Source organism: Anolis sagrei, chromosome 1, assembly GCF_037176765.1.
Source record: "Anolis sagrei isolate rAnoSag1 chromosome 1, rAnoSag1.mat, whole genome shotgun sequence".
NCBI lineage: Eukaryota > Metazoa > Chordata > Lepidosauria > Squamata > Dactyloidae > Anolis > Anolis sagrei.
In genome coordinates this window covers 140423680-140440003 of record NC_090021.1, presented here as the reverse complement: position 1 = coordinate 140440003, position 16324 = coordinate 140423680, and the positions used below count along the sequence as shown (strand labels likewise).

The 16324-nt window shown below is 39.4% G+C and overlaps 1 protein-coding gene across 2 annotated transcripts in view; it reads right to left on the bottom strand.

Moving 5' to 3' along the window:
* Nucleotides 1-1816: 1816 nt before the first annotated feature.
* ZC3H13 (zinc finger CCCH-type containing 13) overlaps nt 1817-16324 on the bottom strand; it is a 39368-nt gene continuing 24860 nt past the window's right edge. For both annotated transcript variants that reach the window (XM_060786470.2, XM_060786480.2), the window contains exons 11-20: nt 15166-15636; nt 14186-14368; nt 12216-12678; nt 11869-11972; nt 9194-10192; nt 7078-7578; nt 6587-6736; nt 4334-4534; nt 3468-3631; nt 1817-2732 (exon numbers count right to left, since the gene is read on the bottom strand). In XM_060786470.2, coding sequence (XP_060642453.2) covers nt 2565-2732; nt 3468-3631; nt 4334-4534; nt 6587-6736; nt 7078-7578; nt 9194-10192; nt 11869-11972; nt 12216-12678; nt 14186-14368; nt 15166-15636 — 3404 coding nt within the window. In that variant the 3' untranslated portion in view covers nt 1817-2564. The remainder of the gene's footprint in view (nt 2733-3467; nt 3632-4333; nt 4535-6586; nt 6737-7077; nt 7579-9193; nt 10193-11868; nt 11973-12215; nt 12679-14185; nt 14369-15165; nt 15637-16324) is intronic.

Genomic DNA, 16324 nt, shown 5'->3' with positions numbered 1-16324 from the left:
CTTAGCTTTTAGTGCTGTCTTGGATCCAGCATAAGGAGAAAGGCCAGCCATAAATTGAATGAATCCATAATTAGGGGCACATTAAGATGTCAGGCAATGTATTGTCAACCTGTGGATTAAGAACTCAGCTTCCCTATACGATCCAGAGAACCTGGAAAGATTAATCACTTGAGCATTTGTCTTGGGAAGCCAATCCCTGCGTTATCCTTTTGTAATGCCAGGTTGGCTAGACTAAATGGGTTCTGGCAAGTGCAAGCATCTCTAGGCAAGTTGATGTCTAGAATATGCAGTTGAAAATCATAATTTTTGGGGGGGGGGGGATAGAGAAAAGACAATTGTTTTGTAACATAGGGTCTCATGAAAGATGTCAAGTAATCATTTGACAATGGAAAGTTAAAAAAAACCCTTGTTACTTTCTCTAGGCTATTTTTGTCAAGTAGAAATGAGCTATTGGTTGAGTTGGACAGAAACAGCATCCAAATGCAGCAACTCAAATGCTAGTAGTACTCTAAATGGCAAAAGCTTCTAAAATAATCTCCCTCTTCCCCAACTCACAGCATCTTTGCCATACCAGACCTCCCCCCCACCCACTTTCAGACCTCGGGGAGCTCCCCCAACAGAGTTTAGAAATCCCCCCAAGGAATGCTTGCATCTTCAAATCAGCCCCCACTCCTTTACCCACAGTGGCAACATCCTCAGGCTCAGACGTTACTTCCTCTGACCAGGGAATGGCAGCAAAACAAACTCATCATGTTCATTTCCCTCACCTTCAGGGATCATCCAAGCCCTGAACTCTGGTCTGAAGCATCAGAACAGAATGAAATCATCTCTACCCCTGTTGTAAGAGGCACCACGAAAAAAGTTGGAAATTTTGGAGAATAGTGCCATACAATAATATAATTGGAATATGTGCAATGACTACGTTACGTCATTAGATTACGATTATGTGCAATGACTATGTTACGTCATTAGATTACGATTTTTGGATGGCGTGATTTTAATACTGAACGTAATTTTAAAATGTTTAATATATTATTAATTTTAATTCATTCATTTTAAGCTGAATGTTTTAAGCTGAATGTTTGTGTGTGTTACATATGGCAATTGAGTCCCCCTTGGGGTAGAGAAAGGTAGGATAAAATGTAAAATATTTTTAAAAATGTAAAATATCAGATTCCCCTTAGAGTTTATTCCAATCCCATTACCAAAATGATCAAGAGTCTGGAAAACAATCCCTATGAGGAGCGGCTTAAGGAGCTGGGAATGTTTAGCCTGAAGAAGAGAAGGCTGAGAGGAGATATGATAGCCATGTATAAATATGTGAGAGAAAGTCACAGGCAGGAGGGAGCAAGCTTGTTTTCTGCTGCCCTGGAGACTAGGACGCGAAACAATGGCTTAAAACTACAAGAAAGGAGATTCCATCTGAGGAAGAACTTCCTGACTGTGAGAGCCATTCAGCAGTGGAACTCTCTGCCTCGGAGTGTGGTGGAGGCTCCCTCTTTGGGAGCTTTTAAACAGAGGCTGGATGGCCATCTGTCAGGGGTGCTTTGAGTGCAATATTCCTGCTTCTTGCCAGGGGGTTGGACTGGATGGCCCATGAGGTCTCTTCCAACTCTATGATTCTATAAGTTGAGAAAAGCCCTTGAAGTAATGCAAGCTATTATCCTTGTGGGCATGAAAACAGCAGGGGGGACTCACACAGCTAATTGGAGAAAGATCAAAAACAGTTTTTCAAGGAGTAGAAGAACACCTCACTGATGTAACCATTGTTTTTAACCAGTGTTTTTTTTTAAATCAAAGTGGACAAAATCAGAACTATTTTCTTCTTAAAAATTTAATAGGTGATAAAACATAATTCCAAAATGGACATTTTCACACTTACATAAAAGTGATTTATTAAATAAGATCCATGGTTAGAACTCAATGTTTTAAAACATTCTGCAAAACAGACAGACTGGTCTTCACATTTTATTTACCAAATACCTTCTTTCTCTTCCATCTCACAATCCACCCATTGGACCATCTTCGATGTAATGATAGCAGAACACTTCAGAATGTGGGCGTAGGAGGAACAGGGAGGCATCTCAGTGCATGTGAATTTATTTACTTTATTTTTACCCCTCGCTATCTCACCCCAAAGGGGGACTGCTTGCTATCTAATAGCTTATATTTTGGCTCCTTGTGCCATCAAGAGAGAAAATTCTGTTCATGGTGTGTTTCATGTTAGACCCAAACAAGGACCCTTGGTTTTTTAATCCCCTAAAAAGCAGGAATCATATGCCAAGAACAAACTGAGGCTTCAGATTCTTGCTTGTTAGGAAACCAGAAGCTACATGCTCCTGGATTAGACATAAAAGTAACTGAACACAGAGATAAGTTTCCGTATTTGTTTAACTGCTCCTGCTAGGAGAATGCCTACTTATTCTTGACCAGCCAGAACTTTGAAAAAAATTGGCTTATTATAACTGAACTGTCCCAATGCAGAATGAACAGTACTGTCCTACTTAAAAGGAACAAAGATGGATACTGATACAACCAAACAGTGAAAAGACCAAATGGGTGACTCAGGACATGCATATTTCTGGAATATACGGCTGAGAGAGTTTAGAGTCCTCTGTCTTTTCTTGTCCAGAAGCTGGTTGCATAGTCTTCCGTTTAAACAACCGTAGACTCAACCGCAGTAACTCATTGTCCACTACTGGAGGATTGGTGTAGGTTTGTTTTGTTGTGCCCTGTTTGAGAACAAACACAAGTCAGTTATAGCAATGCAATAACCAGTATATTGAATGTATCACATCTTTCTGTCCTGCAGTTTTTACAAGCAGGCTTGCTACATATTATTAACCCACTATTGAGAAACTTACCCTGTAGATCAGCCCAATTCCATGTAAAGTTTTTATTAGGAAACAATTTCCCTCACATGACCATGGGTCTCTGTGAGGTAGCCAGAATAAGACAACTTCCTGTATTAGACTCAGGCTGAAACTTGTCCTGTATCTATTTGCAGTGTTCTTACCTTTGTTCGTATGCATATTGTATTGCACGACATATTCGGTTTAATTAGTCTTATCAGTTTATTCATCTGTTACACAAAGGTTAGGAAAATGGTGGCTGAAATCCTGCATCAGGAGAAGAATGTGTACATACCTGTATTTCCAATGCTATACCTTCAATCTATTTAGTAAGCAGTACAACACACACAAACACACATACGTCACACACAGCACAGCCATTTCTGTGTTGTTAGAAAGCAGGGGGATGAGTGGAGAAGTGTTGCTGTTTACAAGGTGTGTTTGGGGGAGATTTCAGTGGGCAAAACACGTAACAGCTTGACTAGATGGTTTATGAAATATGCTGCAGTTATATAACTGAAGTAGTCAATAAGAAACATACAGCCAAGTCACCCTGGATTTGCTGAATGTTACACAGGCACCTCTTTGTTGCAGTGGTATGCCACATACACTTGCCTTTTCATTTTTCACCAGCTGCCTGCGAATTGCAGAATCTCTCCTGAAGCACAGGGCTTTGCAACAAGGGCCCAGGTTGCGTAGTAGACCCGCTCGCTCCTCCTTTCGCAGCAAGGCAGCCATGTTCAGGGCTCCTGATTCATGCTCAAATAGGTTCTCTGCATCTATATAGAGGCAGTGTGAAGAAAGATAATAGTCAACCCCCAATTTTGGACCCCAAATTGGTAAAGAATTCCACCCTATCTCATCAAGGGGAACTCAGGGCGGATTCCAATATACAACAGCAAACATTCAATGGCTTCATAAACAGAGAAATATCAACATAATAATAACAATAATAGTAATAATACAGTAATACAGAGGAGCAGTTGTAAACTAAAAGGAAATGACAGGGAGAGTTCCACCTATAAACCTTGCTTTGGCAGTCTTCCTATTTTTGTTTTATTTTTGTTCAGGGTGCTTTTCAGGTGACTTGATATGAAATCACCTGACCTAGAATAAAACTGGGGAGGGGGGATAAGGGAATAAAACATAAATGGTGCTAACACATTTCCTCCCTGTTGTTTTTTTTTTTCAAAGCCTGAGAACATTTTTCTCTTCTCTCTAAAATTGCTGGAAATGTTACATTTCTATCGAAATCCCTCCAAATTCCCCATTCCAGTGAAAAACAGCTCAACTGGAGGCTTAACTGATTTCAGCAGTTCATAACAGCCCCATTTGATCAAGAAATAGAATCTAGGATGGGTAGATGAAATGAGACAGAGAGTAAAGACGTGGGAAATATGCCCACGCTGTCCCCTCTTCCCCACACAATGCTTTTAGATTGAAAGCCCAGAGGCTGGGAAGTCGAAGGAATGGGAAATTACCTTTTGGTTTTTCCAATGTTCTCTGGCACGTCTCCTTAATTTTGCTGAAGAGTGATGGGCCAGCCAATTGTTTGGAAATGCCCACTCTCAACATGACAGCACCCGGAGTAAATTTTAAGAGAGCAGCTCCAGCCTCCCTTGGCTCTTTTGGCTGCTTTGGCATAAGACTTGACCAGTCTACATCTATGACATCTACAGGATCTGCAAAACACATAAAAAAGAGTCATCATTCTGCTGAGGAGGCATGGCCAGACACAGAACCCAATACATGGCACTACAGAAATTCCCACACAATGAATGCCGCAGTTACTTCAGTAGCCTAGAACCTGGGAGACTGAAACACCTCAGATGCCTTCTTCTGATTAACGAGGAAGATGTTGGCTTCAATACAGCACAATGCAGGGTGGAGAAGATAAGGGAGTCCTTTTGAGTTTTCATCCTTGATGAAAGTAAGTTTGTGAGCAGGATGTGAGCAGTTAGAATCATAAAGTTGGAAGAGACCCCACAGGCCATTCATCCCAACACCCTGCCATGCAGAAAAAGCACAATCAAAGCACCTCTGGAAGATGGCCACCCAGCTTTTGTTTAGAAGCCTCCAAATAATGGGTCTCTGTCACAGTCTGAGGCAGAGAGTTCTACTGCTGAACAGCTCATACAGTCAGGAAGTTCTTCCTAATGTTCAGGTGAAATCTCCTTTCCTGTAATTTGAATCCACTGCTTCAAGTAATAGTCTCCAGGGCAGCAGAAAACAAGCCTGCTCCCTTCTCCTTATGACATCCTTTCAACTATTTATCATGCCTTTCAACCTTCTCTTCTAGAGTTCTTCCAATTTATACAGCAAATGAACACTGTAGTGCTTATGTGATTTTTGAAGGACTATACAATAGTTCCCTTTTCTCTCTGTGAGTCACATTGGCATTCATCAAAAGGTGCTTCAACTCTGAAAGATTATAGAACTTAGTACGCTCATTGATTCATCATTTGTTTAAAATGAGACAATTCAGTCAGCTACAGAGACAGCAAAATGTTCAAAGTTTAGTCCCATGTGCTCTTTTCTTTTCAAGGGGGAGCTGGAAGAGGAGCTGATACCAAAGCGGTTGGCTTTGAGCACAGAAAAAAAATATGGTATGCATATTTACAATATCCTGCAATTCAGAGTTTTGTAACCACTGTTACTGGATCACCCCACTTTCCCAGTTCAACCCTGGTGAAGGGAAAAGGAAGACTAAACACATTATTATTAATGACCTCACTATGTTTTCCTTGCACAGCTGATTGAAAATAGTGGTATCAAAATAGTGGTACCAGTTTGGAAAGGCATTAAAACGAACCTACTCTGACTTGATCCACCAGCATATCTTTTTAAAAAGACTACTGAACAAAATCATTTTAGGTATACAGGCAGTCCCTGAGTTACAGACATTAAAAGTTCTGTTGGTTTATCCTTAAGTTGAATTTATACGTAAGTCAGAACAGGTACATTTTAAGTATAACTCCAGCCGTTTGTTTTTTTTTTTGAAATAATGGATAGCATAGGGGAGGTTGAACACCCCTGTAGTACTTGTTTTGCTGCCTGTGTCCCTGTTCAGAAGATTTCACCTCACTTTCTGACTCTGTGACAACTGGATTTTGCAAAAAATGGGTTGTAATAGAAACAAAGATTGATGATAAAGCTTAAGTGGAGACACCTTTCCCCCATGATAACTCTTACAGGAGTTAAATTCTCTTTTTTGGAGTAGATTTCCTCTCATTTCTTGTCGTCTCACCCTCATCTGTAACTAGGAGTTGGATATGTCATGTGGGGACTGTCAGTAAATTCCAAACCCAAGACCCATTTTTCAAACTCCACTTTGAAAACAAAGCCTGGTCAAATCCAAATGTCCAGTTCAAAAAAATAAGACTTCCAATGATGTGTTCCTCTCTCTCATCTGATGTAACCAGCTTTGGCATAGACATCCTGTTTTTACAACAGCTTTCCATTATATGTGAACCAGAAAACTGTGGTTTAATCACTCTTTACAAATAAGCACCATGGTGCACTGTCTTAAGATTTCCAGGTGATGAGCCTACATCTTAGGGCCCAACAAAGTGCCTTTTTTCTATGAAAGGTAGGGAAGAAATTAGACAAAATTCTCAAGGTCAGCCACCACTTTCACATGTGAAATTAATACAGGCTGCAAAATTTGAATCTTCTTGGCCTGGGATAGCTATAATTCTGGAACATACAGTGCTACCAAAAATCATATGCCATACCTGGCATTTTCTCGTCATCCTGCTGATCCTCTCTTTTTTCAGAATCACCTGCCAAAATTTCATCCAGTTCATCATCACTGATTGGCTCATATTCTCCAGCGCCAGATCCCATCGACTGTATATCATCTATTTTGGCTTCATCGTCTCCACCTACAAGAGGAGAGTAAACATGGCAAAATGTATTGCTTACAACCCTTTCAAAGAAGAATAAAATGTAGATGACTTATGGAGATAATAATCTGCACAGGTGAAATCAGGGCAGCAGGGGTGGTCATGGAAGGAAAGATTCAAACCAATTTCATGGAGGCACCCATATTCTCCATATTCCTGGCAGCGGATACTCTGCTAGCCTAAAATCTGAGCAGGCCTAGGATCAGTACATGCAAACCTGACAAAAAGAAATATTTCTCATAAAGTGTTTGGTGTTTTAAAAGATTAGAAAACAAGGAAATGGATTACGGTACATTTCTCCCCTCCCTTGAGTATTTCACCTTCTATGATTTCTGTCTTTTCAACTTCAGCTCCATCTTCAAGGCCTTGCAATGGTCCTGCATCTTTATCCTGCCTCTCTTTCTCTAGGGGAGTTGAGTCCAGACAGATCGGCTCAAACTCTTGACGCTCTTTGGCTTGTTTTGTTTCAATGTGCTTGGATAATTCTGTTTGAGAAGGAGCAGTAACACCTCGGTCTCTTTCAGAGTTCTCAGGAGGAGGCCTCTCCTTTTCACGGTCTGTATCTCTCCTTTTCTCCCGCTGCCTGTCCCGATCTCGAATTCTGTCCCGGTCTCTGCTCCTCAGCCAGTCTTTGGCTGTTTCTCGGTCCCAATCTCTCGGCCGACCCTCGCGCCGTTCTCGATCCCGTTCACGATCGTGGTCATGTCTGTCTCTGTCCTGAATTCGCTCCCGACTGTCAAATGACCCAGATCGGGAATGGCCTTGACGATCTGATTCAGGGGAACTTCGCCTTGAACTGTGGCTTCTAGAATCTTGCCGATCTAAATGAAGTATTAAGACAATGAAGGATTTGTGTGCAGATCATTGGAAGACATGACTAACTGCATCAAACAGCCTGACATCCTTCAATATAGCCGTTAACTTAAAATTAAAATTTAAGAAAAAAAGCTTTCTAACCAATATAAAATCTTATGTCAGATGTCAAAATCTAACTAAGTTTGCGAATGAAGCATGGGATCTTACCCTTTCAATTCTGTGCTTACCTTTGAGGCTAACTGGCTTGTTAAACCACAATTTGCCATGACATTTGACCTGGAATCTATTATTGAAGACTGCTTTGCACATCATGATATGATCCTGTTCAGTCCAGAACATACTCCCTAATTTCTACAAAATTGGGATTTCAGGATCAATGAGAAGTCTGCTTCAACAAGTTTAGTTGCTCAGAAATGTGAGCATTAAGACTAATGTGATAGCACTAAAACAAAATTAACTTTACTTCCATGTATTTTGGCAGTAATGTGTTACTGATATATTCTTAACCTTACACTAATAGTTCATAGCATGTCGATGATACATTACTTTTAAAAGAGGGGTCACTTAAATGAAAAGGGTCAATTTACCGTTTTTCAAAAAGCCAGACATTAAAATAAAACGGCTATCCAAGCAGTTAAAACAAAGTAAGAACTTCTAAAATTACAGCAAAGGTTGTAATGTTAAATTATAGAAAGCCAATGAATTTTTAAGGAACTAATTCTAAATTACAACCATGCACAGTCAACTTGGAAAGGCATGCTCAACTTGAGAAGAAAATCTGTGAGGACAGCCCCACCCCACTTTCTTGCTACCCATTCACTTCTCTAGTCATCACCTCTCTGTGCCCATTCATCTCTTATCTGCCTGCAAAGCTTGTTCCCTTTCATTTCATTTCCCCTTTTCCCCAACTTGCTGCCTCTACTCACCCTTTACTGTGGCATCACATAATTTTCTGAAAAGCCTTGTGGGTTCAATTGAGAAATTTGAAAGGGAGAAACTCGCAGAGCCCACAAGGAGACTTACCAGTATTTTCAGGCAGATGGGTTTATGTGTGTGATTCTAACATGCCATCAAGTTTAATATGCACATCAATTTTGGCAGTGTAATTTAGCTTAAAAAAGAGTGAGCATTAGATTTGAGTGAATATAGTAAATATGGTAATTCGTCCCTCGCAAGCTGTGACATTCTCTTCTGCAATGATCAGAAGACATCACAACAGCAGACAAAACGTTTTTTAGAAGTCTGATTGCAGCATATGAGAGAGCAGGAGTAAGGAATGGTCATTGCTGCCTAGATAGACAGCTGTATGTGGACACATTTTCTTTTAATTAAAATTTTCTTTTAAATATTATTTTATACTTTATTTAGATTTTAAACTTTGTAATTTATTTCATTTCACAGTAAAATCATTAAAGGGAAAACTTTAGTAGGCTAAAGAGTACAGACAGTCTCGAATAGTTGTATGAACCTGTTTCTCCTGTCATTTCTAAAGTGTCTCCTAGGAGTTAAGAATGACCTGGAATATGAGACTGGGAAGGAGGGGATTGTTATGGGGAAAGGGTATTATAAGAAGTCAGGAAGAGATAGCTTGCACAAGCTGAGTAACGCTATCAGAACTACCTGAAGAGGTGCTGCGGCTGGGAACACCTCGTTTTAGCTGATCAATTCTTGATTTCCTCTCTCCAGCAATTTCTAGGCACCTTTTCTCTCTATCACTAGAACTGCTGTGCAAGATTTTCTTCAAACCAATCTGGTCATCCCCGCTACGGTGTGCAGAATCATTGGAGGGCGAACGGAGTCTGCTTGAGGTACGGCTTCGGTTGCTGCAAAGACTGCTACTCCGCTTCTGTTCAGCAGGTTTGACACGTGGGGGATCTTCAACGACATGAGGAGTTTCCACATTTTCAGCTCTTGTGCGGTGGCTACTTCTATGGGGTTCCTCAGAACTTCTTTCCGGAACAGGTTCTCCCCGCTCTGGAACGTCTTCATCTGACCAGTCGCTGAATGTGGTGTCTTCCCTTTTAGGAGGAATTTCCACTACTACAGCTTTCTCAGGCACAACTTCTACCAACTCCTCCCTTGTGGTTACAGGTGGTGTCCTCGGGCCTTTTTTCTTTTTCTGGTGTGAACTACTGTCTTCTTCAGAAGCTTCGGAATCTCCTTTTGATCTCTTGCGTTTCTTTTCAGCATTTTTCTTTTTTGGAACTTTTTTGGGAGAAAAGACTTGGGTCTTTTCTGGTACGGGCTCACTGACATAGCGCTCCAACCCAGCATCATCCTCTTTCTTCTTTTTTGCAGTCTTTTTTTGCACTTTAGCTTTCTTCTTATCCTCATGCAGATGATCGGCTGTCTCTCGTTCTTCAGAAGCCCGATTACTCACAGTCTCTTGGACTTTGCTCCTTGAACTTTCATTGATCTCTCGCTGCTCTCGTGGTTTCTCCCCAGAAGCCCCTCGCTCTTTGAAGTCACTTTCTTCATAATGTCTGGAGCTGTCCTTTCTCTCTGGCTTTCGGTCACTGTCTTTCCACCGGCTTTGCTTGTCTTCTGAAAGATGTGTAGGACTAAGCGAGCGTGATTCCTGCGGCCGTACAACCTGACTTGGCAATTTGCGCTTTTCATCTATAAAAGATGCAAAACATGTTGTGACACTTTATTTCCAAACAAGCCTTTAAAATTAGCTCAGTCACTTAAATCCAACATTGGCATGGATGGGACCAACATTTAGTAAAAGAGTCCCTTCCATTTGTCCCCACAGAAGAAGAAGGTGGTTATATTTTTAAACTCGTATACTAAAAAAAATAAATAATAAAATAAAATAATAAAAAAGAAGCATGCATCAATTTGATCTAGAAGTTGCTCACAGAAAAACTCACCGGTGTGCACATAACAACAACAACAACAAAACAACAACAACTTTATTCTTATATCCCACCATCATCTCCCGGAAGGGACTCAGAGCAGCTTACATTGGGACTATGCCCAGCATAGAACAGGGGCTACAAGGTAACACAGTTAAAAACATAAAAATTAAATATAATTAAAACAATAAAACCAAACAGTAAAACATCATAAAAAGACTTCAACTGACATCAACAGGGAAAAGTGGGCATGTTCAGATTTCTGAGGGCAGGGCAAGGGGTTGTGCAAATGCAAACTATAGGGCCGGAGCTGGAAATAAAGTGCTGGAAAACCAAAACAATACATTAGGGCTAGGGAGACCTAATCGGTAGCTGAACCATTATTGTCAAGACCCAGAAGCCTGTACTACAACTATTATTTAAAGACACATTGGAACATCCAAGTTTTCAAGTCTTTGTGGAAGGTGGGCAGAGTGGGGGCTCTTTTTCTATTTCTATAATTACTCTTCAACAGCTAAATTAATTTTAAAGTTAGGGCTGCTGGGAGTTCCATAAGGAAAAGTGAGGAGATGAGAAATAATTTGTCCCCGACAACTAAATGACCTCATACTGATACTTTGCAGTATCTATAATACATTCCAGTTAACAACCACAAAGATCCAGGAAAAATGAATTATTTTAGGTTATAATTAGATAACCTAAAACAAAGGGTTAGGAATCTTTGGACTACAATTCCTACAATCCTATCCCATTGCCCATGCTGTGTGGGGGTGATGGATATGGAAATATCTGGAGAGTGAATTGTTCCACACTCCTGCTTTAGGCAAGTTTTTGCCTGTAATATTAAATGTAGCTTTCAAGACTCACAAATATATTTACAAAGTAACATTTTGCATGGACATCTGCTATACGGCCTACAATATACATTTGTGGTTTTGTTCATGTCGAAATTTCTGTGATGTGGATGACAGTTGATATGACCTTCAGACATATTAGTCTGAACTGCCATCACCGTAGCAACACAGAGATAATTATTCATCATTTCATGTACTGGGAGCCTTGGCTTCTATGTTTCTGTAGTCTAATAGCTTAACAGTCCAATAGCGGACTGACAGTTTCAGCAGCCAGTAAGTTTCATCCATTTTTCAAGGGCCTTTTGGCTTTAATATCTTCTTCACATCTTTAAATGAAAGTGCTTCTCAAAGCCTATTTGTGTGGCATGAAGAGAGCAAATTACTGGGGGTGAAACAGAATATGAAATGTTCTAAATAAGAAAATTGCTGGATCTAAGAAATCATTGCTTTGCAAGAAAGAGAACATGGCACCAAACAAACAAACAAAAAAGGCAGGATAAAAATCTTGGCTGATTTGCTATTTCAGCCAGCAAAACAGCAGCAATTAGTTCTAACCTACAAATTAACAAGGAGTCTAACTTACTTTGATCATCTCCGCTATTGTAGGCATCACTATCATGTGAATGTTCACGGCGACGCTTGGGTGACTTGCGTGGGCTGGGGCTACTTTCATTTCTGTGACGTTTTCTAAATAGGATTTTTTTTAAAAAGGTCATTAAATCTATGCATCTGAATTTCAGGCAGTATCATGGAATGTAATAAATTATGTGAGCTAGACTGAATATCAGCACCCAAATCAGCAAAATATGACTCATTCCACTTTCTTAATCATTTGAATAATTCATAAATCTAATTAAGTGAAAATTTTATTGACTCATTATGCACACATCTAAACATTTAGTTTATTTTGGTTATAAAAAATTAACTTACTTTGACTTCCTGTCTTCACGGCTATCTCTAGTGCTTCTATCTTCCCGGACATCTTCTCTCTTATCCCTGCGTTCCTCTCTTCCTTTCTCTTTTTCATCCCATTCTCTCTGTCGCTCTCTTTCCTTTTCTCTTTCCCTTCCTCTGTCTCTTTCTCGTTCCCGCTCCCGCTCCCTTTCCCGTTCTCTCTCTCGTTCCCTTTCTCTTTCTCGTTCACGTTCCCTCTCCCTATCTCGATCATGGTCTCTGTCGCGTTCCCTGTCTTTATCTCTTTCTCTCTCACGTTCTCGTTCACGGGCACGATCACGTTCTGCTTCTCTTTCTCTTTCTCGTTCCCTCTCTCTGTCTCTCGGTCTTTCATCCCTTCTATCTTCACTTCTATCTACTCTCCTCTCATCTAGCCTTTCATCACGTTCAAGGTCATCATTTCTTCCTTGATGTCGTACTGGTGAACTTGCTCTCTGATCTGCAACAAGAGATGGAGTTCATTACTATGTATAAATGGAAACATTTATTTAATTATTTCATAAACTGTTTATTATTTTAAAACTTTTAGGATCAACTTTGGAAATTAATAATTATGCTATATGTAGCATGCAGAGAAAACCAGACAATTTGTCAAAAATAATATGTGTTTATAAAACTATTAAACATAATTGAAGGATAAGAGGGGAACGATAGCTTAGTACAAAAAGTTCCAAAATAAATGTTAGCATCTCTCGTTAAAATGATTTTGGGTAGCAGATGATGGTAAAATTACTATGTTTAAGGTCTTGGAGCTAGGCTTTTTTAAAAACCAGGATCCCCTGGAACCCTAGAATTTTGTGAGATCATAAGGAATTCCTCATGAGCCAAAGGGAAATGAGTGTAAAGGAGTATATTGATAATAATTACCAACACCATGAAATAGATGGAAGTCAATTTGTACAGATGTGTATTTTTAATATTATGGTTTTTTTTGTTTTTTCCTCTTTCTTCTCTTTTTTCCAATTCCTCTCCTTATATATGCTTTCTATACTCCTATTTTCTTTTCAAATTGTTTGTTATAATATACTAAGTCTAAATACCAATAAAATTATTTTTAAAGGAATTCCTCATGAGTGATCATGATTGAAAAACCAAAACCTTTTTTAAAAAGCTGTGAAGATCATAAAATGATAGTGCCATAGAATTCAGAGGTTTTTCTAAAGTTAGAGAAGGTTATAAATATAAATAAATAAAATAAAATTGTATTTGTACCCCATCACCACCTCCCCGGAAGGACTCAGGGTGGCTCACAAGAGTACATTCGAAGTGCCAAACATAGAACAAACAATACATAAGCCTCTAAAACAACAACATAAATCCAATAAACACACATAAACCTCATCTAGTAAAATTTTAAAATGCATAAAATGTTAATAGAGATTTCTTTGGAGAAACCCTATCAGGCAGAGTGATCCTCTGGGCTTACTGGACTATCTGAAGAACAATAATTCACTGGGCTATATGAACACCAGTGAACTCCATTAACAACTTTAAACAGTTTATTATTGCAACAGCAAGCTGCCACCATAATGCCAGGAGATCTGTGTAAGAGAACAATACGATGTGCTAAAAATCAGCGAGATGAAACCTTCACTTCAGTAAATCTATCAGTGAACACTGCTTTTGCTATTAAAAAAGCCTCAAAGTCAAAGTGCAATGTTACATTTCTCCATACGATTGAATACCTACCAAGGGCTGGCACCTCGTACCCGCTAATAGAGACAAACTTGATATTAAGAATCAAATTTGTTTCTCTTTGCATCACAAAAGCATATTGGGGTGCTTGCAGGAGAGATAAAGTGGGATATAAATAAAAAGCAGAAGCAGAGGAGGAGGAGGAGGAGGTGGTTTTGTTTCCTTCACTACAGTGGAGTGGATTGAATGGGAGCATGTCAAAAGGCAGAGCAGCTTAGTGAGCTAGCAGCTAAGAAACAAATGACCCTCACCCCTCTCTCTGTTGTCACGCTTGTCCCGTTCTCCATGTCTTCTCTCAAAGGAAGAATCCCTTGCATGCTCCCGGCTTTCGTAGCGATCCCTCTCAGGATAATTGCTCCGTGATTCCCAGCTGTCATGGTAGCTACTACTAGTATTGTGGCTATCAGACTGAGATCCCCTTGTTCCTCTACTACCTAATAAAATATATAAAGAGACAGAGGAATCATGGAAGCATCTCCACTACTACATTTAAATATTATGGAATTAATAATATCAACATAAACCTAAAAGCTGATTTTTAATACATTGGCAAATTATATAGTTTTGCTATTGTTTAAGTATGCACCCTGGTGAGTTAGAACTATGTTCTTAAGTAAACCTAGTGACTTGCCTGAAGAATTAAGTCTGCAATAAAAATCATACAACAGAAATCTGAAAATAAGTTCTTCTGTTCCCATCTCTGTTCAAAATCACTTTCTTCCAAAAATCAGCGTTCTGCAAATTAGCTAAAACTCCAGAATACAAAATACTGCATTCAGGCAGCAAATAAATTTATTACAGAGCAATCACCCCTAAGTTTGGACCTTAGGGGCAGGCTGAAACCCATTCATAGACTGCTCAAATTAACAACAAATGTATGTATATATTAAGTATTCTAAAGCTTTCACGCTGCTACAGTCAAAGACAGTAAACACATCTGAAATCATTGACAGCAACAGGAAAAGGGCCAAACATTCAATCTCCTCAAATATAATAAACCAAATGTATGTAAAGAAAGAAATCCACTCAATTCTTATTTTCAGGTTACCTATCTCCTCTGTAATATTTTAGTTTTTCTGAATACCTATAGGGCGCTGATTCATTAAGTAGAATAGCAGTTAAATTTGGAAAAATCACGAAAGAAAAAAGTTCTGTTTAAAAGAAATTTCTGCCATATTGGTTAAATAGTTTTTTAACTAGTGAATCACCCAATGACAAGCTTAGTATGTACCCTTTTCTGATAATTCAGGAACTCTCCCTCTGCTTCTTCCAGACGTTCTGGATTCATTTCTAGTGTCATTCCTTGAGTCTGTCCTGGTTTCAGCACGAGAACTATCTTCTCTGCCATGGCTTCTTCCATAGCTACGGGATTCCTCCAAATATTGTTCTTCCTTTTTATGGCTGTCCCGACTCTCTCTCTCTCTGTAGTCACTTGTATCCCGCGTGGAACGCTGGTCCCTCTGATCACGACTTTCTTTAGCATCTCGGCTACAGTCTCTTGAATCCCGAGTAATCTCCCGTGAGTCCCGAGTATCCCGGGATTCCCTTGGATCCCTGCGGTCTCTGTTATCTCGAGTTTCCCTTCGATCTCGTCCATCTCGAGATTCTCGATCATCTCTGTGATCCCTGGGTGTACTTTGTTCCTGGTCATAATCACGTTCATCTCTGTTATCTCTCTCTTTCCCTCTTTTTCCTCTAGTCTCTGAAAGTACAGTTACATGTCAATAGAATAAAAAACAAAATGCTACAGGGGGAAAATCCCCATGGAAATTATTTTAAATGGAGTTTGGTGACTATATGTATAAATTTGTTTTCTTTGCTAAATTAGTAAATACTGCTTTTAAAAAGTGTGTTTCTGAACTAAAAGGTCACAAGGATCTCTACACCTCTCTTCCCTCACATATTCCCTGTTCAGCAAAAAAGGATGCACCAAAGATTATCTAAAGGCACATGTAGCCTAAAATAACAAGAAGAATGTGCTAAAATGGCTAAAAAAGATATTAATAAAAATATAGTCTGCCATCCACTGGTCACTACATGGAATAGGAAAACAGTATCTTGACATCTGGGGGAAAACTGAAATAAACCAATACTCTCACAGAACATCTTCAAAATCTCAAAATTTTGCAAGGCCTTTTTCTCACTGGGACATAAAATTACTTCCTGTTTTCATTTATCTGTTAATTGTCATGAAGTAGAATACTTTCCACAAAATGGAGAAAGTTAAATAGTTTCGAGTTCTGAAACTTGTTTCCCAAAGCAAGTGCCACATGGATAGTGCTAGTCCATGATTAGATATAATATATAATATACCTGTAGCTATTGCAAGTTTGCTATCAGAATTTTATTTTCCATTGCCTTGATTCTTCCTGATCCAATTTCACCAATTG